Source organism: Polyodon spathula, chromosome 25 (genome assembly GCF_017654505.1).
Source record: "Polyodon spathula isolate WHYD16114869_AA chromosome 25, ASM1765450v1, whole genome shotgun sequence".
In the NCBI taxonomy this organism is placed as follows: domain Eukaryota; kingdom Metazoa; phylum Chordata; class Actinopteri; order Acipenseriformes; family Polyodontidae; genus Polyodon; species Polyodon spathula.
The window spans coordinates 9,585,368-9,609,004 of NC_054558.1; the positions used below are offsets into that span (position 1 = coordinate 9,585,368).

Here is a 23,637-nt window from a genome sequence, read left to right on the forward strand (position 1 = left end):
TCAGAACGGCACGTGAACATTTCATTTCAGTTTCTAAACTATTCATTCCGAAAGGTTTGATAGTGTATCTTGCTGTTTCTGTTTCGCATCTCCAAAAAAAAAACGTACCTTTTCCTTCGCTGCTTCTTTTCTTTCTTCTTCAGCTTCTCGATGTCTTGCTTCGCCCTCCTGATGACGTCAGAGGCCTGTGTCTCCATGGAGACGGTGGGGCTGCCCGGGGTTCCTGTGGGGGCCAGTCCGGCTGCGTAGGGCGATCGGGAGGACAGACGAGAGACGCTGCGCCGCAGAGACTCGTTCATCGCCTCACTCTCCAGCAGTTTGCTCCTGCAAAACAAGTCCGCCCGGCGCCGCTTTCACAATGAATATCTCACGGGCAGCATGCTCGTGAATGTAGATGGAGGTAGATCTGACAGGCAACATGCTTGCGAATGTGCTTTAGATGGAGGTGTTGTTTACCTGAGCTCCTCGATTTCTCTGATGTAGTTCTGGATTAACGCACCTATTTCTTCATTGCCATCGCCTGTTTTATTTTTTTAAACGAGAAAGAGAAAACCTTTTAAAATGAAAGAAAAAAGGGAATTCATCTTTAGAAACTACTTAGAACTTCATAAAAAGGGCCCGATTCAATTAACTGTTGCATGTATAAATTGATACTTACAATGAAGAAAGCGAATGCAGAGCAAGACTTATTTTTTAATTAAACAAGATCCTATCTTACACGTCCATGCAACGTACAGAGCATTTCCTATAGCTAAGAGTTAATTGAGGCTGACAGGTAGCTCAGTTCAGTGAGGTTGGCAGGTAGCTCACCGGCTTTGGCTAGGACCTGACAGATCTCGTTGGACAGCAGCTGTGTGATGCGGTTGTTGAGTGCGTCGATGGTCTCCTGCATGGCCTTGACCCTCATCCTCAGGGTGTCGCATTCCTTCTGCAGCATCGAGTTCTCTTGGAACAGGTCGCTAAAACCCTCTGAACCATCCTCCCCAACCACACGCTTCCCCTACACAAGGAAGACAGCAGCGATGGGAATAAGACTCCTATTGCAGAGCAGCTCGTCCTAGTCCAGCTTTTAAAATTAGCCTGATTAGCCACAGTGTGCACAGGTAACAAGTTTAGGTGTGTCTTATTAAACTCATAGTAAAACCAGGAATGGATCAAACTGCTATGCAGTGTGGGTTTTATTTCCATTCCTGGACACGCCAAGGTTCTCTGTAATAGTTTAGAGCAGGGCTGTCCAGCAGATAGCTCTTGAGCCATATATGGCTGTGGAGCAGTATACCTCACCCCTGTGTGTATTTTTTGTTGTGTTGGGTTATTATTATTTAAATGCACAGATGTATTTCTGTATGGATGTTTTAGGTCGGCAGGGAAGGATTAATTTGCCTTCCTGCCAAAACAGTTCACATGCAGACTGTGCCTGGGCCGGATTGAGTGATTAACAAGCAATGGAGCCCAGGCAGAGCTGTGTAAAGGAGGCAGGGATCTCTCACTGGCGCCCAGGCAGAGCTGTGCAAAAGAAGCCGGGACCTCTCACTGGAGCCCAGGCAGAGCTGTGTAAAGGAGGCAGGGATCTCTCACTGGCGCCCATGCAGAGCTGTGCAAAAGAGGCAGGGATCTCTCACTGCAGCCCAGGTACAGCTGTGTAAAGGATGCAGGGATCTCTCATTGGAGCCCAGGCAGAGCTGTGTAAAAGAAGCTGGGACCTCTCACTGCAGCCCAGGCAGAGCTGTGTAAAAGAGGCAGGGATCTCTCACTGGAGCCCAGGCAGAGCTGTGCAAAAGAGGCAGGGATCTCTCACTGGAGCCCAGGCAGAGCTGTGCAAAAGAGGCCGGGACCTCTCACTGGAGCCCAGGCAGAGCTGTGTAAAAGAAGCCGGGACCTCTCACTGGAGCCCAGGCAGAGCTGTGTAAAAGAAGCCGGGACCTCTCACTGGAGCCCAGGCAGAGCTGTGCAAAAGAGGCAGGGATCTCTCGCTGGAGCTCAGGCAGAGCTGTGTAAAAGAGGCAGGGGTCTCTCGCTGGAGCCCAGGCAGAGCTGTGTAAAAGAGGCAGGGGTCTCTCACTCATGGTTGGGTTTTGTTCAGAGGAGGAACAGAAGTTAAAGATACACAAAGATAATAACAACTGCTACTCGTGCTGGATTTACACTTGTTCGCTGTGTTTGTCTGTTTGTTTTGGACGTCGTGCCCTTTTCTTTTGGTGTAATGTGTTTTGCTTTTATAAATATTGCATTTATAATGTAATAAACAGGTGCATCAGCGTTTCACACCCCGTAGAGTCTGTCTCTTCCTGGTCTGACGTCACCACCGAGCTATCCGTGACAAGGGCTCACTGAGTTTCAAAGCCTCTTTTAAGGTTTGTTACTGGTTGGTAACCTGCCTATCCGTTACAAGGGTCACCTGAGTTTTCAAAGACCTGATTTTAAGGTGTGTTACTGGTTGCGTAACCTGCAGTCTTAGGCTGAACTAGGTAAAGCACAACTATTCCAATTTGTTAACCATCGTGAAATAACCTTTTGGCATGGAAGAAGAACTCACTGGTCACGCGATTGCTGGTAATTACGTCACCACCGAGCTATCAGGCTGAAGCTAGTAAAGCAAAAATTATATTATTTTCCACTCGTGCTAAATCTACTTTTTGCATGGAAGAACTCCCTGGTCATCGATTGGGCTCTTTCATTCAGAACAGTTGGGAAGCTCTGGTTTAGAGTTCACAAACTGCTTCGGGAACAAAGCTGCATGTCCATGTGGTAAATATACTGTAATGCTAGTTTCCTGATAATTACACACCTCCTTTTATCTTCATTTAGGATCTGTGCCGACACTTCATCCATGTCCCTTCTTTGCTAGCGTGTGCTGCCCTGCTGATGGTAGGGCACACAGAGAAGCCCCATGAGGTGTGTGAGCAGTGTGCTGCTAGTTATTCTGGGGTCCCCTGTTCTGGCGTGTGCTACCCTGCTGATGGTAGGGCACACAGAGAAGCCCCAGGAGGTGTGTGAGCAGTGTGCTGCTAGTTATTCTGGGGTCCCCTGTGCTGGTGTATGTTACCCTGCTGATGGCAGGGCACACAGAGAAGCCCCCGGAGATGTGTGAGCAGTGTGCTGCTAGTTATTCTGGGGTCCCCTGTGCTGGCATGTGTTACCCTGCTGACGGTAGGGCACACTGTGAGCTCTGTGTCCCTGCGGAGCTCCACTCACCGCCTTGTACTCCATGAGCTCCATCTGTAGCCGTGCGATCTCGGCCCGCAGAGCACTGATCTGCTGGCTCGTCTTGTCCTGGTTCACTACCACCTTGTTCTTGATGTTGCGCGCACGGTTGGCATAATTCAGCGCATTCAGGGTCTCCATGAAGTCCCGGTCCGACGGGCTCACACACGCGATCATCACCGTCCGACTGCGGGGGGGGGGGGCGGTCAGAGCATGGGCAAGAGCATACTGTACACATACATACACAGGCACACACCACATATTTCACACACAAGCACACACAGAAGAGTACAGATTGTGTGCTAGGATATCTTAGGCACACCCACATTCACACATGTCAAAATCAAATACACAGATCCTGTTACACATTACTTTGTTTTTAAATCACTTGAGATGCAAGATCCCGTACTCATGGCAGGTACTGCACTCGGACGTGCACACAGCAATGCAGTATAAAGCTTTACAGTGAGACTGTCCAGTCGCAGATGGAAAATCAGCGGGTTTTGTTTCACGGTACCTGTTGCCGCCCAGCGAGTCCTGCAAAAGTCTCGTCAGTTTGGAGTCCCTGTAAGGCACGTGGCAGCTCTTCTTACTCTGATCCCCCAGCGCACTGATGACATTCCCCAGGGCAAGCTGGAGGGCAAGCAAAGTAGTTCAGTCAGTCAGCAGCTGCAGTGCTGATATGCAAACACCCTAACCCTCGCAGTGAGCACTCATCTTGGGAAGCTCAGCTGCCCCCACAGCCCCTTTCAGATATCACCACATTGTGAAGCTGATATTACTACACATAGTTACCAGCCCGCAGTTGATGGAGATGCCCTCCTTGGCCCGCTCTCCTGTAGCCCCGGTTCTTTTTAAGCGCTCCGATCCCGCCAGGTCCACGAAGTGAAACTTTGCGGTGAGAGTCTCGTATTCACTCACGGGCTGGGAGAGCGGGCCGTTCGGAACGCCATTCATCTCACCATCGGCCTGAAACAAAAAGAATGATACATCCAGCCCAATGTACAGGAATGGGAAAAGAAATAACTGCAATTATATGTTGCTTCCTGCGTGCCTGTGTGTCTATGTACAATGTATACAATGGTGCTATGTGTATGGTGTGTTCAATTTATACAATGCGAGTCTGTGCACAATGTGTGCTCAGTCCTCCTTGACTCTTACCAGCTCCGGCCGTTTGCAGACTCTCATCTGGCACAGCTGGATTGTGAAGATGGCATGCGAGCGGGAGCTCTGAGCGTTCATCTGCGTGCTGGCCGTGGTGCGGGACAGAGCACCTAGCTTCAGACACTGAATCAGCTGCAAGCAGGTTCAAAACAATAAGGCAAATATTAACAGACTTGTATTTCTATGGTTTGTTCTTATATAAAATTAACAGTTATTCTAAGAGCTGTTCTCCTTTAAAAAAAAAAAGTTATATATATAGTATATATATAATATATTTTTATTTATATATATATATATATATTATATATATATATATATATATATATATATATATATATATATATATATAAAAAATAAAAGTAAGTTATTTCAAGACTGGAAAAAATGAGGAAAAGCCTACATTTTATAATAAAAAACCCCAAAAGAAATAGCTATTTCTGAACAGCAGAGGGTGCTAGTGCCACATCAAAGGATGAAGTAGGTTATCCTGTTATCTGTCAATGAATCAATGTATATGTTATTCAAACAATGAGCAAGTCTGGGATCTGCCTCCTTATCTATTAGCGTGCACGTTCAATAAGACTTTTCTTGGAGGTCCTGTCAGAAACGTGGTGCTTGGGGAGCTGAGCTTTGGCCCTCGTCATGGCTCTCACAACGACACTCGCCTCGTCCTCAGACTGAACCAGGCGTGACGTCACCCCGCTGGTGTAGATTCCTCCGCTGCTGTCCTCATGGATTTTAATGTTGGACTTCCTGTGACGGGCATCTGGGTCCCGCGCACTGTCAAACAGGTCCAGGATCTCCTCATTGTAGAGCTGGCGGCACAAGAACGCCAAGGGAGACCATGAATATCCAGAGGAGACTGATCAGCATCACAATCAGCATTTATTCTCACTGCCAACATCCCCAAGCACGGCCATATTTTACAGGTTTTTTTTTTCTAGGGAATTAACTTTAGGGATATAGCAAAATTTCTAAATGAGGCGTCACCACTCTCATGCAACTTCCTGCACAAAAGCCTGCATCACCTCAAAACAAACTAAATTAAGCAGATAGAACAACACCGTGCTCTTCCACGCAAAGCAATATCTGATTAAGCAGAAAAAAACAACCCAATTTCTGAATACAAAACCCTGCTTTTCAACATTAAACTAATTATGCAGGCAGACTCCTAATCACACAATTACACCCCCCCAAACAAAAAACTGTAACAGCTCTAATTCATTTTTGTGATGGGCTAAGGCCCGCCATTCCCCATTTGCAGTGCACATTTTATAATGAGTTAATCCCAGCCAGCCTGGGTGTGGAGAGGAAGAAGAAGAACTGATCTATCTGACATGTCTGCTGCTTGAGAGCTTCTCACACAATAGAAACTGCAGCCAGGCACCTGCTTCCCCCAGGAAACCAAGGCAACGCAGACAGACCATAAACACAAGCAGTACAAGGACACACAGCACCATGCCTGTAATACTCAGAATTAATTGTCCTGGCAGAACTTGGACATGACATAGTGCTGTGTCAGATGCATGCCTAAAAGCAGGGATGAAAAGATGCTGAAGAAATACTAAATTAAGACACGTGTGACTTGAACTCTGACCCAGACTAATCCTCCAAATACAAGTCTCTATCCCCCTCTCTATTCCACCGGGCAGCACAGTAACCGTCTAAAGACAGCTGGTTCACTAAAAGGAAAGAAGAAAGCTACATTAACAATGGTTTTGTCTATCCATCCATATTTCCCATTAGCTTGCAAAGTGGAAACAGAGTATCAGTAAAACCCCCCACACTCAGGACTGTCTCTCTTTCCCGGTCTTACCTCTAAGAATTGCGCGCTGACTTTGAACTCGGGTGCCTGCTCCCCACGCTGCTGCGCCTCCCTCTTGCGGTGCTCGATCCCCTGGAACAGGTGCTTGATGGCCCGCGGGATGATGCCCTGCTCCTCTGCGCTGATGTTCATGTCAAAGCCCGTCCCCATTGTGTACGTCTTCCCAGACCCGGTCTGCAGAGGGAAGGGCAACAGTGAGAGGGCAATCCAAGGTTGGGAGCAGCCAAGAGGAAAATACCGCCACGAACCAGCTTATTTAACGCAGTCGTGATCACGTCAGTGGTGGCTGCTGACTGTAAATTGATACTTTTCATGACCTTGCTTGCACTGATTACATAGACCTCTACAATGATGCTTGTGATCTTCCTGTAAGTGTGTATCTTTATTCTCAATGTAATCATTTCAACCCTACCAGCACTGTAATGGCTGAATACAATTCTACTGAGGTCTGGTTTGCCACAGAGGCAAGTGCAGCTTTCAGCGCTCACCTGCCCGTAAGCGAACACGGTGGCGTTGTAGCCCTCCAAGCAGCCCTCAATGAGCTTCTCCACACAGGCACTGTAGATCTCATGCTGCTGGGAGTCCCGGTCAAACACAAAGTCGTAGGTGAAAGCCTTGTCCTTTCCCAGCAGCACCTGGGGCTCCCCTGGGGTTACCAGCGTACAGATGTGACAGCCTTCGATCTTCTCCTTGGCCATCTGAGGCCGGATCCTGAGATAAAGAACAGGGCTCCAGGTTAGGTCACACCCACACAGACATATATCATTCACTAATATTCAGACATGTAAACGATGCACAGGGCTTACAAGCTGCTCCTAAAATTACATACAGCAACGCAACAAAGACAGACTGAGGGGGTATACAGCAAAATAACATTGCCTGCCAATGCGGGACAGCTCTGATCACCACACACCTATACGCTTTACTCCAGAGCAACACTCCCACAGACAACTGTATCTCAAAATACCAGAGCCGAGTTGCTTTAGGATTGCTACTAGGCTCTCCTGTGCTTATGCAGGTGTTTCTTGGCTTGACTAGAATATCAAATGCAGTAGTGTAGAATCTTCTTTTATGACAAGTTTTGTTATTGAAACTGCTGAGAAGAATGCGTCTGAGAGAATTCGCCGTCATGTTTTGCCCATCCTGGGTTTACTGCTCCCTTGATCCCCTGTTGCTTTACTGCCTTCCTGCACTTTGCTGAAGCACTCTAATAATGGGGCTCTTTACAATATTGTCATCTGTTGGCAACTAATGAGATGCTAAGAACAGCAGAGCAAACAGAAATCAAACCAACACAAAACCCTCAAGAAACAGCGTATTTGATGTGTATGATCAGCTTATATTTGGACAGATTTTAACTGCAGTTAGCTTCTAAAATCCTATGAAAACTGGCAGTGTCTACGGAGCTCAATATATTGATCCCATCTCCAGCAAAGGGGGCTAAAAAGAAAAACAGAGTGGTCTAAAGGCTATCAGCATTTTCAAACAAGGTCACTTTCACTTGTCCAGATCAGGTCGTACTGTGGCTCACCACTTCGTTTGAGAGCAGACCAGACCAGACAGCCTGCATCTTTAAATAATTAGCGTTGTTCTCCGATGCGTGTGGTGCTCGTTGAGATCCGAGAGCACCACCCCGAGGCTCTATTATTACGCACAGCCAGCAGGTTACAGTGGGTTGCAAAAGTATTGACCCCCCCTTGGCATTTTTCCTATTTTGTTGCCTTACAACCTGGAATTAAAATGAATTTTTATTTGGATTTCATGTAATGGACATACACAAAATAGTCCAAATTGGTGAAGTGAAATGAAAAAAATAACTTGTTTCAAAAAATTCTAAAAAATAAATAACGGAAGAGTGATGCGTGCATATGTATTCTTCCCCTTTGCTATTAAGCCTCTAAATAAGATCTGGTGCAACCAATTACCTTCAGAAGTCACATAATTAGTTAAATAAAGTCCACCTGTGTGCAATCTAAGTGTCACATGATCTGTTACATGATCTCAGTATATATACACCTGTTCTGAAAGGCCCCAGCGTCTGCAACACCACTAAGCAAGGGGCATCACCAAGCAAGCGGCACCATGAAGACCAAGGAGCTCTCCAAACAGGTCAGGGACAAAGTTGTGGAGAAGTACAGATCAGGGTTGGGTTATAAAAAAATATCCGAAACTTTGAACATCCCACGGCGCACCATTAAAGCCATTATTAAAAAATGGAAAGAATATGGCACCACAACAAACCTGGCAAGAGAGGGCCGCCCACCAAAACTCACAGACCAGGCAAGGAGGGCATTAATCAGAGAGGCAACAAAGAGACCAAAGATAACCCTGAAGGAGCTGCAAAGCTCCACAGCGGAGATTGGAGTATCTGTCCATAGGACCACTTTAAGCCATACACTCCACAGAGCTGGGCTTTACGGAAGAGTGACCAGAAAAAAGCCATTGCTTAAAGAAAAAAATAAGCAAACACGTTTGGTGTTCGCCAAAAGGCATGTGGGAGACTCCCCAAACATATGGAAGAAGGTACTCTGGTCAGATGAGACTAAAATTGAGCTTTTTGGCCATCAAGGAAAACGCTATGTCTGGCGCAAACCCAACACCTCTCATCACCCCGAGAACACCATCCCCACAGTGAAGCATGGTGGTGGCAGCATCATGCTGTGGGGATGTTTTTCATCGGCAGGGACTGGGAAACTGGTCAGAATTGAAGGAATGATGGATGGCGCTAAATACAGGGAAATTCTTGAGGGAAACCTGTTTCAGTCTTCCAGAGATTTGAGACTGGGACGGAGGTTCACCTTCCAGCAGGACAATGACCCTAAGCATACTGCTAAAGCAACACTTGAGTGGTTTAAGGGGAAACATTTAAATGTCTTGGAATGGCCTAGTCAAAGCCCAGACCTCAATCCAATTGAGAATCTGTGGTATGACTTAAAGATTGCTGTACACCAGCGGAACCCATCCAACTTGAAGGAGCTGGAGCAGTTTTGCTTTGAAGAATGGGCAAAAATCCCAGTGGCTAGAGGTGCCAAGCTTATAGATACATACCCCAAGAGCCTTGCAGCTGTAATGGCTGCAAAAGGTTGCCCTACAAAGTATTGACTTCGGGGGGGTGAATACTTATGCACGCTCAAGTTTTCTGTTTTTTTGTCTTATTTCTTAATTGTTTCACAATAAAAAATATTTAGCATCTTCAAAGTGGTAGGCATGTTGTGTAAATCAAATGATACAAACCCCCCAAAAAATCAATTTTAATTCCAGGTTGTAAGGCAACAAAATAGGAAAAATGCCAAGGGGGGTCAATACTTTCGCAAGCCACTGTATCTGTGAGATTGATTAGCTGACCAGACATAAGCTGCAGTCTGGCTGGATCTGGGCTCTGAGCAAGAAAACAAAAAGCAAGGACATCTCTTAGAGCCGCTCGGGGGGGATTAGGAAGAGGGAAAACAAATAAAAAAGGAATGAAGCAAATACAGCAATAAAGAAACTTACAGCAATGTCAATGCAAGGCAGTGATCATGCCACCTTTGTTGAAAATGTGATGCTAAGTAGAGCGGCTCGGTGGCTGATTCGCTATCCGTTCAACCCTGGAGGCCCGGGATTGACACTTCATCAGGACAAGAGTAATACAGGTTTGGAGGTCTCATCTTAATACCATTTTATAATTTTTTTTTTTTTTTTAATTTCGCCAACTGTATTTTTACCCTCTTTTCTCCCCAATTTGAAATGCCCAATTCTTTTTTAAGCCAGGTTCACCGCCCCCACCCCCCGCGCTGACTCGGGAGAGATGAAGACGGACACACGCGTCCTCCGAAACATGTGCCGTCAACCGTCCGCTTCTTTATCCTCTGCAGGCCTGCCATGCAGCCACCTCAGAGCTATAGCGTCAGAGGACCATGCAACTCTGGGCCGCTTGCAGCGACCTCCAGGCTACAAGGCGCATTCCTGCACTCCACGCGGAGTGTCTTTACTGGATGCGCCACTCGGGAGCCCCCCTTAATCCCAGTTTAACCTGCAAGCAGTAGCCTACTGGTTGTGTTCAACAAAAGACATGAAAGGCAGCAGGCACATACAGTACAGAGTAAGGGAGGGTTATTTTACACGGACACAAGTACAGTCAAAATCATCAGATTTAATCAGTAAAGATCCTTCGGGAGCAGGAAATGACTGAGCCAGGGGCTTTTCTACTGTGATCTGCTGCCCCTGTACTCTACCCAGCTAATGCCCAACAACTTCTTCCAATGCCTATCCATGAATCACTGTTCATCAAGGAGAAACAGTAGAAACAGCTCCCTGTCTAGCACAGCCAGTGCCAGCCTAGAGCAGGAGATGCTGTTCATTCTTCATCGAAAGGGGACCTCAAAAAACAGACAGTCATCACATGCCATTGCATTACATGTAAATAGGCAGACACTCCCAGATAGGATGAATTAATCCCTGTCTAAACTCTCATTCTTCATCAATAGCCCTGTCTATCCTCCCATTGGCCTGTAGCGTCTGCCTCATTCTCTTATTCTACAGGGACAAGACAACAGACCTCCGTGCTTCCCTCTTACAGTGAATGAGAACATTCAAAAGAAGCAGGGGCTGCAGGTCGAGTTTCAGGAAGTCAGTGATCTACGTAAGAAATACAGTTCTGGAAGCACAAAGCAGAAATCATGTAATCATTCATTAACTCGTGAACTTCAAACTCTTTCTTTGCATTCAAACAAAAAGTGGCATGCAACAAAGAAGGGGAGGAACTGTAAGCTACACTAATCATTTTAAGACATGGAAACACCTAACAAGGTCAGTTTACTCATCACATCAACACACGAGGGATCCCGGGTTATTATGTGAGAAACGCAAAGTAAAGGAGGCCATCTCAACAGAGACTGGAAAATGTGACAGCACTGGCCTCCAGCAGCGAGTGTGCACGACAGAGCATTAACTGCAGGTGATGTGCTGGAGAGCCTCTCAATGAACTTCTGTCTCCTCTTGGCAAGACTCAAACGCTAGGTTCGGAGGTCAGAAAGGCATGTTCCCATAGCAACCAAAACAGCCACTCGAATATGCAAACTAATAATCCGAAATAGCCCAGGCTACACATCCGCGTTTATGCAAATATAATAACCCCTCCACCCCCCACCCCCATCTAACATCCCAGTGCTTCTGAGATACAATGCCTCAGTTGTGTGACTGAGCAATTACAAGCCAACATTTGGACAGAAGAGCTAACTGGGATGAGGTCCAAGGACTCAGTTCATTAGACTGCAAGCACTCAGTTCTCAGAGATAATAAAATCAGCTTCTTACATTGCAACCTACAGGAGATTCTGCATAAGAGCCCAACTCTTCCCATTCCTTTCTGCAAGTGGAGTAGACAGAGTCCACAGGCTGCACTGTCCATCGTCAGCCTTGTTTGCACTGTAGAAATGTACTGGTTGCACAACACAGTCTTGTGTCCCCCTGTTTGTGCAAACTAATCCCCAAGCAGTACACTGCAAATGATTTCTAATTACAAATCACACGGTGGTCATTATTAAAGTGTTACTCACAAAGAGAACAAAGGATTCAGAACAAGTGATGTACAGTGGCACTGACTGGGTAGCACCCCACTACCCATTCCATTCCCCGGTGCATTGTGATAACAGTCTACATTCTCATACCATTATAGCTACCCTTGCACAGGCACTGTCCCAGTACAGAACCATTGCACTGAAGCGCAGTCAGAAGCGTATTTATTTATTTTTGCCTTTCACGTTGATGCATTCTAAAAGGTTGTAATGTTAGTCTAGGTGACTCAAGTCTGATTGCTTTACTGCCATAGTGCTACTCGTTGCTGGAGGCATATTCAATGCAAGCATTGGTGAGTCAGTGTTCTAGTGCTGTTTATCTGTTTACAAGCCATTTCTCCTTTCAAACAGGTCCCCGAAGTGACATCTCTCTGTACAAGCATTACAACACTCCGCCATGCTGCTCTGCTACACTGTCACCTTCACTACAAAGCAGAAATACATTTTAAGCACATACTACCTGTGTGATTTTCATTTCAGAATGCTGTTACCAAAAGCTACATATTACAAAGAATGACATGAATGCAATATAGCACCCATAAAGAGCATCAGACAACTATGCTCAACATGTTCATATACAGTAACAGACAAGAAAAGCACAGACTAATTCACAGATTTATATATTATTATGACAGCAGCTGCAAACAGTGCTTGAATCCCTTAGATTTAGGCTTGCTTGAAGTGCCATAGTTTCTCAAAATGTTTGAAATCTGTATGCAGGCACTCTACACTGAAACATCTTGAGTCTCTCTTTATGACTCCTGCATTGAGCAGTTAAACAAACACAAGGACGTTCACTCAGTTTAAACCCTCATCACTAGAGAACAGCCAGTGTGACCATTTAACCACTTCCTGTAACAGTCACTACTGCACGATTCAAGAAAAGCTGCAATGTTATATTTGGAAAGAGTTGCCCCTTCCCACACCCCCTAAACCCCAGCTAGTGCTAGCAGATCCTAGCTATCAGTATGAGTTTGCATGAGCTAAACTGGACACACGACCCACCTGCGGTACAGGTTAACTCTTAAACCTGGAATGGCTCAAACATTTGCACATTCTGGAGAGCTGGGAGGCTCCTTGGAGCTGATGTGTGGGCATATGGGCCCCCCGATCGTGCAGAGACTGAGAGGCAGCTGCAGGTGAGGTCACAGGGAGGAGGGAGCACTGCACACGCCATCCCCTAGGGGGGTGCAGCGGCTCATCATCAGAACTGTAGCACTGGAAACCGTTCGCTGCTGGCTGGGAATTAAGAGTTATTAATAACAATAATAATAATAATAATAATAATAATAATAATAATAATAATGTTTATATGCTTGTTTGTTTACACAGTAGATCTGTAGCTTCAGCCATGATCTAGCTGTCCTTGAAGATATCAGGAAGCAATGGATATCCTGAAGGATTGAGTGACTGAGTGACTGATAGATTGTCCCCTACTCCAAAAACACATGCCTGGTGTTCACAAATCCAGATTAACACTAAATCGCGGGCTGCTTTACCTTTAGTTTATTACACATGAATGTCCATCATACCAGCTTTCCTCTCCTCAGTGTAAAACAATAAAAACACCAGACACTCTGTCCTACCCCCCCACCCACTGGTTTTATACAGCTGGCTCTGCCCAGCCCACAAGTTCCTGCAGTGCTTCACCCGTCTGCACCCTCGACCCAGTCTTCTCAGTCTTTACTGGGCTGCTACCCAGTGGCACCGCCCAGCACAGAAGCTGGGAAAAACAACATCAATCCTCGAGTGTGAAAAAGCTAGAGGAGGAAACAGGATTTCCTCTTCTAATTCCAATTATTTATCTGTCTGGGGAAGTTTTTCCACACAAAGCGCATTCTTCGCACCCCCGTAGAAACCGGAATCTGGGCAAAGCAAGATTCACACTTCACACAGAAATGTAAAGATCCGAAATAAAAAAAAGGCCATTTGTTATTCTCTCAAACGCAAATACAGAAATAGCTATGTGCAGCCCTTGAAAGAAACTGACCTTCCATTCTTCTAACGTCTCAGAGGAGAGTGACATCCCCCAACCCCTCTGCCCCTTCCTCCTGTACCAGTGCTCACCTCATTCTTTTTGAACAGCCACAAGCAATTCTTCATGACCAATAGGGCTGAGGAGTGCAGTCAGACAGTTCTTTAGTTTTATTTGAAATGGCACAGCTGAGACCCGTTTTACAGCTGAGTCATCTTGCTTGGGGGTCTCACACAGTGCTGGACTCTGATCCCAGGAGTCGAGACGTCTTGCTCAGGGGTCTCACACAGTGCTGGACTCTGATCCCAGGAGTCGAGACGAATTGCTTGGGGGTCTCACAGAGTGCTGGACTCTGATCCAAGGAGTCGAGACGTCTTGCTCAGGGGTCTCACACAGTGCTGGACTCTGATCCCAGGAGTCGAGACGTCTTGCTCAGGGGTCTCACACAGTGCTGGACTCTGATCCCAGGAGTCGAGACGAATTGCTTGGGGGTCTCACGCAGTGCTGGACTCTGATCTCAGGAATCACTGCCTCCTTTATCACTGCCTACCTTCCACATAAACATCATTTACTGTACCAGTAAACTGCCCAGATGCTGGAGTCCAAGCTGTTAACATCCAGCTAATTAAACACGTCTCTCTTCATTGTACACTTTACTGGCACTCTAAAGCCAGACTGAATTTCACTACATCCTGTCCAGTTTGTGTCACATTGTTTTTTTGTTTAGTTTTTTTACACCAAGCCCTATAAGCAAAAAGACGTACGAGGATCACTGCTTTTCTAATCAGTAATCAGTTCAATGTAACCCAAAACCTATGAGCCCCCAAAACACATTAAAACAAAGTGATTGATTAAGCAGTGGAGAGCTAACAAAAGGTATAGGACCCAATAGCAGTAGACCTCCCACAGATTACTTGTATTGCACGAATCTATCCTTATTCAAGTGACTCGATTTGATCACAATAACTCTTTCCTAGGTATTTTACATACAGGTCCTGATAAACAAGACTTACAGACCCTCTCTTTCCCTTCCCCAACAGCCTCATTCACAGCAGCACTATTGCAATGTGTGAATTTGCATTCTGTGCCACCTGCTGTATGTAAAATGCTTCAGCTTTGCATAAACCTGGGTTATTTAAGCCACACTGGATTAACAGAACCAGCACTGCAGCGAAGCTTTTGACATCAAGAGGGTCATTTTATCTTCCGTAGAAAGAATCAGTCAAGGAATCAACAGCAACAGAAACAAACCCTGCTTGCAGAACTAGCAGCTCTGATTGCACAGCTAGCAGCTCTGACTGCACAACTAGCAGCTCTGACTGCACAGCTAGCAGCTCTGACTGCACAACTAGCAGCTCTGACTGCACAGCTAGCAGCTCTGACTGCACAACTAGCAGCTCTGACTGCACAACCAGCAGCTCTCACTGCACAACTAGCAGCTCTGACTGCACAACCAGCAGCTCTCACTGCACAACTAACAGCTCTCACTACACAACTTGCAGGTCTGATTGTGAGAGTTCCTCACTGGTTAGTTATTAATTTATTTATTAATTTATTTATTCCATTTATATAACAAACCACAATACACTGGCGCAGCATGTCACCCTGGGATCCTTCAAGAAGCTGCTTGATGAGATTCTGGGATCAATAAGCTACTAACAACCAAACGAGCAAGATGGGCCGAATGGCCTCCTATTGTTTGTAAACTTTCTTATATTCTTATGTTCTTAACTGCCATAGTCAGACCATTTAAATAACAGATTTCAATAACAGTATAAACATAATACAAGAGCAGTAACTTGAAAGTTGCATTACAACCCACTAGGATAACAAAGCCATTTCATAAAGGTACGTGTTGCTTTTGTTGACTGTAGGAATAACCAGCAGCCCCACATCCTATCATCCCAGAGTGCTGTTAGGAAGATACAGGGTCAGTAACTCCTGCAAATAACTAGGTGCTAATCCATAACAGCAAAATCTTAAAATCAATTCTATGACCAGTGTAAAGAGGCCAAAACAGGGGTAATATGTTCACTTTTCCTGGTTTTAGTCAGAATTCTAGTGGCTGTATTCTGAACAAGTTGCAAGCAGGATACCACATGTTTTGTAAACTAATATTCATAAAATCATTACATATATATATATATATATATATATATATATATATATATATATATATATATATATAATATTTTTTTTAGAGGGGCTGAGCTTTCTCGGTTTTATAGATCAGAAATAACATGTAATTAATACCAACCCTCATCTGGATTTATCTTCCTAAAACATTTCATCCTCCAGTAGAAAACCCATCACTGCATGCAGTACTAAACTGACAAAAAAGTGAAACTTGCTTTTTCGCTTAACAGAAAATGTAAACCAATTACAAAAGACTGAACTAGCTATACAATGATACTGCAATGTAAATGCGCATTCTGTAGCCAAAACTTCACCTAGACTTTCCAGGATTTGTAAAACAGTGCTGCATGCTACAAATGGGTTAAAACCACAATGAACTGGTACGAGGTTAAAAGGGACCCAACACAAAGCTTTCCTTTTTCTGTTTCTTTTGAGTGAGAAGTAAACAGAGCCAGACTCTCTGACCATTTCCTTTGCCTCACAGATTCTATAAACACAGGAACTGCGAGGTTATGGGCCTTCTGATAAATATGTCTTTGTTGCTTCACTGAGTTCAGACTAGATAGGGCTTCCTCCTTTTCAGAAAAAAAGGGATTTTATAGGAACCCACTCTAGCAAACACAGCAGCGCGCTGCACGCAGCAAGAGGGTTTTGTTTGGTTTTCCCCAGGCGTAACGTTTCTGATCTCCTAGTTATTGCCCTATTGTCGGGACTCCATGACTTCACAGCTGAATAAATCAAAAAATGGTTCATGCATTTATTAGTCTGAGGTGGCGAAGCCTTTTAGACATAGACTTAAGGCAATCGCATTGGAGGCTGCGCACAGGCTGAAACAACCCACTGAATTAAACTCACTACCCATAAGATTGGTCTTGTTTAAGAGATTAGCTATAAAACTGTTTTGTTCATTTTGTTCACTGGAAAAATCTAACTCAGAAGCACTGGCACTGGCACTGCCTCACAACCCCCCACCCCACCCCCCCTCGTGCAAGGCATTCATTACGTAGGATTAATAGCACTAAGGCAAAGTATGTTAGAGCACGTGCCCTAAGCCTACCACATTATTGTGGCAATAGCAACAATCTGAAGTAAAGAGCTTTGAGAGTCTACCTACAATGTACCAAATGTACAAGGCAAGAAGAGATGGACTGTTTACCCAGCCTGGATTGTTTTATACAGCGGGTCAATCAGCAGAAACACATTCTGCCTTCCTTATGTTGGCCAGAGACCTTCTTTCTCATCGATCCTGCAGCCCTGCTCTCAGAATACAAACAGACAGGACCGCAAGTCTGCATTAGCTCCTGATTAACCTTATAATCTCCAGTGAATTCAACAGCAATCAAAGGAATCTGGCAATTGAGCACCATTAGGCAGCGAGTTGAGGAGGTCAGGCTGCTTGTAAATGCCTGTTACTCAATCTGCCAGGCTCCAGCTCTGCAGCAGACTTAAGATACTGAGCAGAGGTCGACAGTAGCCGCTTCCTTCAATCCACTCTCCACCAGATTACACAGTGCATCAATCAAGCACCGCATCGGCCTCTGACAAACTGACCAGTACCTAATAAATCAGGAAGTCACTGCCTCTTCAAAGTGATGTAGATAATGCAGTGCTCTCCTTCTTCATACTGCTGAACCAGTTATACTGCTGCATGGTCAGCATAGCAAGGATACTGTTGTGCACTGAGTGGAATACTGTGCTTAATCATACAGCACAGCTGCTATTGGACAACCTATTTATACTGTATTTAGGTGCTGCTGGCTGACGCATGTTGATAGCCCAGACCAGCTCGAGGTCGCCCGTCTGGAACTGCCGCTCACAAACTTCAGCAATGACACTGATGTCACTTTCACCAGGACTCTGCTTTGTTAACTGTACACTGAGCGTATTGCAAAGTGCTTTGGGGTTCCTTGCTAAAATGGTGTTCCATTGACTACAAGGAAGTAAACGCGCTGTCCTTTCAGCGCTCGGCAGCAAACACAGAAGGCCAGAACCAGGAACCTTTTGTTCATGGCTGTTATTTAAGAGCCAGTCGCTGAAAGACCACTGGTGAGAACTGTTTGTGGAAACATTAAGGTTAGCTTCTACAGGAGAATGAGAACGGCATGCTGCTGTGATGCCTGTACTCTCCCCCCTCCCTCTGCAAGCTGCTTCCAATCAGTACCAGCAACAGCCTGCTTGTGAGAAAATCATTTCTAACTGGCAGCCCTTCTGGCCACCGACTGGCATCGACGAGTCTCCAAAGCAGTGAGGAGAGGCACTGGAAATGCAAAACTGAGCCCTGGCGCGGTGGGTATAGCGGTGCTATAGATTAGGGCCCATGCTTTGTTGTGGAGAGCGGAGAGCTGCCTTTGTTGTGTTTCAGTGGAGAGCTGTCAGGCATTGCAGAGCCCTAGAGGGGAACTTGACTGGCAGGACTATGGACAGCTCAGAATAAAGAGGAGGGGGCACGGGGTTCAGTCTGCAGCAGAAATACCAGACAGAGTGTAATCCAGATGCAGGATGACAGGCGAACACTTTCACATTTAAACAGTCACTGCAATCTCTTAGCAAGCTTCATGTTGCTGTTATTAAAACAAAAAAACTAAAAAAAAGAGAATGACAATTTTAAGCTGCCTGAAATCAACCCGTGCCCCCCCTCATTACTGTGCACCCTCCACAGTTCTGCCACTCAGCCTTTTTCTTTACTCAAGACCAGTTGAAACACTTGAGATGGTTCTAGTCATTCGATTCAATTGCAATTCTTTTTTTCTGAACATTTCCCTGATTTTCATTAATCATTTTCTGTAATTCTGTATCATGTTTTATCCCATCATTCTGATCAGCTCTTGCCCAGAGCTGGATTAAGCAAGTGGGAACAAAGGCAATTCAGTTTTAGCCCCCAACGCTGATGTGCGTGACAACAGAGATCGCTTGAGGCAAGGTATACACATGCATTCCTCCCCGTGTCTTCATATTCTTCAATCAATTATCAAAAGCATTCTTGTGCACTTTCATTGCCATGCCCTAAGGCACAAAGAAAACCAGTTCAATTCATAAACCCTGTAAATACTTCTCGTTATTCAGATTCATGTGCACAGGTGTGCTGCAGGTACTGTATCACAGTTACTAGGTTTTTTTTTTTTATGAATCACAAAAAGACAGATATTAAGTAATGAAGGTGCCAATTAGTGCAACCATTTCTCAGAAACTGAACTCCAGATTGGGTTAAAGGATTTGTTCCTTATTCGTGTTATGATATAAAATCGTCTTCTGGGAAACTGAAAAGGGAGGGGGACCCCAGGGAAAAGGAGGTGACATGCTCCCTCTCAGTCTAATTAAGACTCCTATGCAAGGTGAATTATATTTAAAAAAATAAATAAAACATTAGCTGTATATAAATAATTACTTTAATTGTGAGTTAAAAGCAATGATTTAACCAGGCAAGTTAACCTGACTGTGAAATGTGCACGCAGAGAAAGTTTCTGCAGCTGCTTGTTTGATGTAAGCCCTGGTAGATATTTATACATGATCTATTGCTTCTCCTCGTTTTATCTGAATCTTCTAAAATCAGGACCCGGTGTGGTCTTGCTGCAGGCTCGGTGTAGCAAAGAAAGCCATTAACATTAGCATGTAATCCAGAGGGAAGAGCTCTTTACCCTGCAAAATAAAACTGCACACAGTTCACTCCTAACACCTCCCGAATGCCACCCAGAAAAACACAATTTCCTCAGTCTTTGTATAAGCAGACGTGAAGAGCAGCTCAAACGTGCACCGGCCGTGCAAGTCCTGAAGCATCAGAAAGCATCTCTTCAAGTTCGAAGCAGTAAATGAAGGGCTCGCTGTCTCCTCTCATCCTGAAACCCAGCTGCCAGCCAGTCGCTCCCTGAGGGATTCTGTCCAGCGACAAGGCGAGGCTGTGAAACCCCAGCCTGGTCACAGTAATGCTGAGTACAGGAGGACAGGAGTCACACAAGTCCTCTGCAGACCTGTGATATAACACATTTACTGATATCAGGGCTGTATTATTCAGATTAGTCATGAATAGATCATTGAAATACACCCTTAACCTTTCTACACTATATGTAACATTAATAGGACAACTACAATGTGCTATAAAATAGATTGATCTGAAAATTGGTATATAGTTTCTTAACATTTGGTTATTATTAATAAGGTCTACGTGCATAATCATCTGCCAGCAAGTGATGGTGTGATTTGCCTTGTTAGACAAACACTATTCCAGTTGTTTTGCTGATTGAAATGCTATCAAGCAGGACGCTATCCCTGTCACATTAACACCCACTCCAGTCCAATGGATTCATGGGCTGAGAATGAAAAGCAAGGCTATTACATTGTCCGGTTTCAATAGCCGGGCTGTTCATTCAGACTCTTATCTCACTTCAGCGCCAGAAAAAAGTGAATAGGCTTCCATTATAAAAGAAATGCATGTTAAAAAAAAGAAATCTCTCCACTTGCAAAACAAATTACTAGGCTGCCGCGTTAGACGAAGATAAACCCTGCCTCGATCCCTGCCTGTTATAATCACCCACCTAGGAGTAAATCCTGCTTCGATCCCTGCCTCTTATAATACCCACCTAGGAGTAAATCCTGCTTCGATCCCTGCCTCTTATAATCACCCAGTAATATTGCAATGTGATAAATGTGCAGCGCAGAATAAAGACTCCCTTTTTTTATAAGAAGATGGGCAAATCCCAGCCTTGCAACACAGCTCTTTGTGACGGCTGTCTGAAAGACGCTCTATAAAATGCTGACTGACATTGTAAAATGAGAGTAAAGCGATCCCCTCTCCTATCAGCAATACAGCAGGACCTTCACGCCTCACGCACATCAGGAACGGGGAGGGGGTTCATAAGTCTGAAATGTTTAAGCCCCTAGCTGTAAACACATCAACAGACGCTACCCTTTGACCTGCTGCTCTGTCTGAAATAATAAACCATCCTGACATTGTTTATGAGTGTGCTTTATTAAGGGAAAGTTCATTATATAAGTTCTCGTTTGTTGCACGTGTTTTAAAGCAGCAGTGGTTTGTGCGCAGGCTATTTGAAGACAGAGGTCCTATTCCATAGACGCAGCTGCAGACTCCTTGTCCTTCCACACTGTCTCTTTAATCCACAATGCTGTTAATAATACAGAAACAAAGAGAACTCGCCTTGTTGGGCCTTTCACAATTCATGTTTATTTTCGAAGTGGCCTTTGACATCGAAACAGAGGGAGTACTTCCTCCCCTCTCTGCCCCTATGAAAGCACAATCCCTTCTTTATTGTCATCTGCAGCACGTCCTATGCCAATTAATTGGTCACAACCAGAACACAAGCCATAGGCTGCTCTCTAGAAATAATTTCTAAAAGCTAAAGGATTTGAAATATATACACTTAACTCTTTAAATGTTCACCAAAAGGAAAGAGTTCCTTCTTCAGATTATCATTTATTGTTTAACAGCATTGCACAGGGCAGCCTGTCTCTTTTTCTTCTCATGATCTGCTCTACGTTTTCCAGAGCTGCTGAGCGGCACTTTGTGGTTTTCTTCTCTGATTCAAAGAACTCTCCAGAACAGTCTGACGCCCGAGACAGTCAGCTGTACGTACAGCAGTAACCTTTATCAGGATCACACACTCCAGCATGTTTCATCAAATTTGAACAAGTAGTTTACTGGATAGATGCAAAACTCTACAGTGCGACGCCCATACTGCTCAAGCCTTACCTACAAGCTACCCCTCCTCCACTCATCTGAAACCTTACTTAACATAAGAAAAACATAAGAAAGGTTACAAACGAGAGGAGGCCATTTGGCCCATCTTGCTCGTTTGGTTGTTAGTAGCTTATTGATCCCAGAATCTCATCAAGCAGCTTCTTGAAGGATCCCAAGGTGTCAGCTTCAACAACATTACTGGGGAGTTGGTTCCAGATTCCCTCGATTCACTGTGTAAAAAAGTGCCTCCAATTTTCTGTTCGGAATGGCCCTTTATCTAATCTCCACTTGTGACCCCTGGTTCTTATTTCTCAAGCCTGGGACAGACATGCGCAGCACGGCACGCGGGGCATTTTGCCACCTGTAACATTGCCCTTTTCTTTCATATGTTGTTGGACAGATCAGCGCGGGACAATACCGCTAGTCCCGAGGTGACGCTGAGCAGTACCACTCAAATCGAAACCAGTGTTTTTTTACTAGCTGCTGTGCGGTACCATCAGTGGATTAACCAATCACATCCAAGCGCTAACAATACGTGCTTGCCAGGAAAAATCATGAACGAAACTGTTGTCTACAGAAGTGTCCAAGCACCCTGAAGTGTTTGACCCATCCCAAATTTCAACAAGGACAGGCAGACAGGCAGGTCAGTATTTTATACATCGCCCTGATAAGCATCCTTTCTGCCTTTTTTATTATTATTTCTGTAGTTCACTACTATTTTTACTAAATAAGTGCCTGTAAAAGGATATCTTTTCTAACATTTTAGTAGTGGGCTACTTGCTGTCAGCAATGTACTGTATGTTTCTTTGTTAAGCTCAGATCGTTCATTTCATACACCTGCATATAGATGATCGAAAAAAAATGTTGTAAAACAAACCAGTGTTTTTATAGTAGATTATATGGAGGCCATTACAGCTATGGCCAAAAGTTTTGCATCATGCCGGTGTGAAATCTGGTCTCCTCTGGGAATAGACCCGTGGTGGTTGAGCCTGTTGCTAAGCAAATGACGCATTGAAGTTCCTTGCGTATTAAAATGGGGCGTGGTGTTGTTGGATTTCATTTAATTACCCTCACAGCAATTCTAACACTTTAGTATTGGGCTGCTTGCTGTTTTCGTAACACATGTAAAGATTATTTAATTCTTTAAAGTTAATTCTTAAGTCAAGGAACTGCCGATAGAAAAAAGTACTGGAGGATTTGCTGTGCACGCTTACATGATCACTAACCTACACGTTTGATACCAGTTTTATAGCAGTTAAGGAACGCAATGCGATACTCTGCAAATTAAGGTACAAGAAAATATGATGTGTTAGAAGTGACCTGCGTCTCCTGTATCAATTGTTATTTATAACTCTGAGCTCATGCATGGTGGTAGAATCGATTGATCATAAATATTGTCATTGTAGAGCTGACAGGAGATGTCACTACGGTCTGTAACCTGTGCTGATTATATATTGTAAGATAGCAGGGAGGGGGTTAAAATTCCACCCTGCTAAAACCATGTGAAAATGCATTGTGGGTGAATGGGCTAAGGGTTTTTGAATTGACTAATTGTTTTTATTGTTTAAAGATAATCCCCTGCACCTGGTGCTAATTGTAAATTGGAGCCAGGTGCAGGGTATTTAAGAGAGGCAGCCAGTTTGTTCTGGGCTGCCGAGGAAAGAGCCTGACTGTGTGTGTGAGAGAGCAGTCATATCAAAGAAAGGTAGTGTGTGAGACAGGTAAACGGCTTAGCCGTCCTGTGGATTAGTCAGGAAACTATTGATGTTTAGTCAGTGCTCCAAAAGAGAGCTAGGTGTTTGTTTTGTTTTTGTTTGGTGTTTATTAAAAAGTGTGCGTCAGCACCAGAAAACTCAATTTTCTGTGTCCTGGGTCTGTTTTAAAAGGGGCAACGAACGAGTGAGTGACGAGGATCTTTCACATATGGTGGCAGTGTGCTATGACCCAAAAAGAAATGGAGAGCATAGAGGAATTGTTCACAAGAATCATCCGAAATACCGCTGCTCAAAAAGAGCAGGATAAGAAGTGGAGGCAAGTGCTAGGGCTACCGGAGCGGGAGCCAACAGAGTTGGAGCTGCTGCTCCAAAAGT

The 23,637-nt window shown here is 44.7% G+C and overlaps 1 protein-coding gene across 1 annotated transcript in view; it reads right to left on the bottom strand.

The window, feature by feature from the left end:
* LOC121300345 (kinesin-like protein KIF21B) overlaps positions 1-23,637 on the bottom strand; it is a 51,418-nt gene that overhangs the window by 23,649 nt on the left and 4,132 nt on the right. The window contains exons 2-11 of the mRNA XM_041228907.1: positions 6,682-6,904; positions 6,185-6,367; positions 5,034-5,183; positions 4,366-4,500; positions 4,000-4,173; positions 3,722-3,837; positions 3,196-3,391; positions 811-1,000; positions 457-520; positions 109-324 (exon numbers count right to left, since the gene is read on the bottom strand). Coding sequence (XP_041084841.1) covers positions 109-324; positions 457-520; positions 811-1,000; positions 3,196-3,391; positions 3,722-3,837; positions 4,000-4,173; positions 4,366-4,500; positions 5,034-5,183; positions 6,185-6,367; positions 6,682-6,904 — 1,647 coding nt within the window. The remainder of the gene's footprint in view (positions 1-108; positions 325-456; positions 521-810; positions 1,001-3,195; positions 3,392-3,721; positions 3,838-3,999; positions 4,174-4,365; positions 4,501-5,033; positions 5,184-6,184; positions 6,368-6,681; positions 6,905-23,637) is intronic.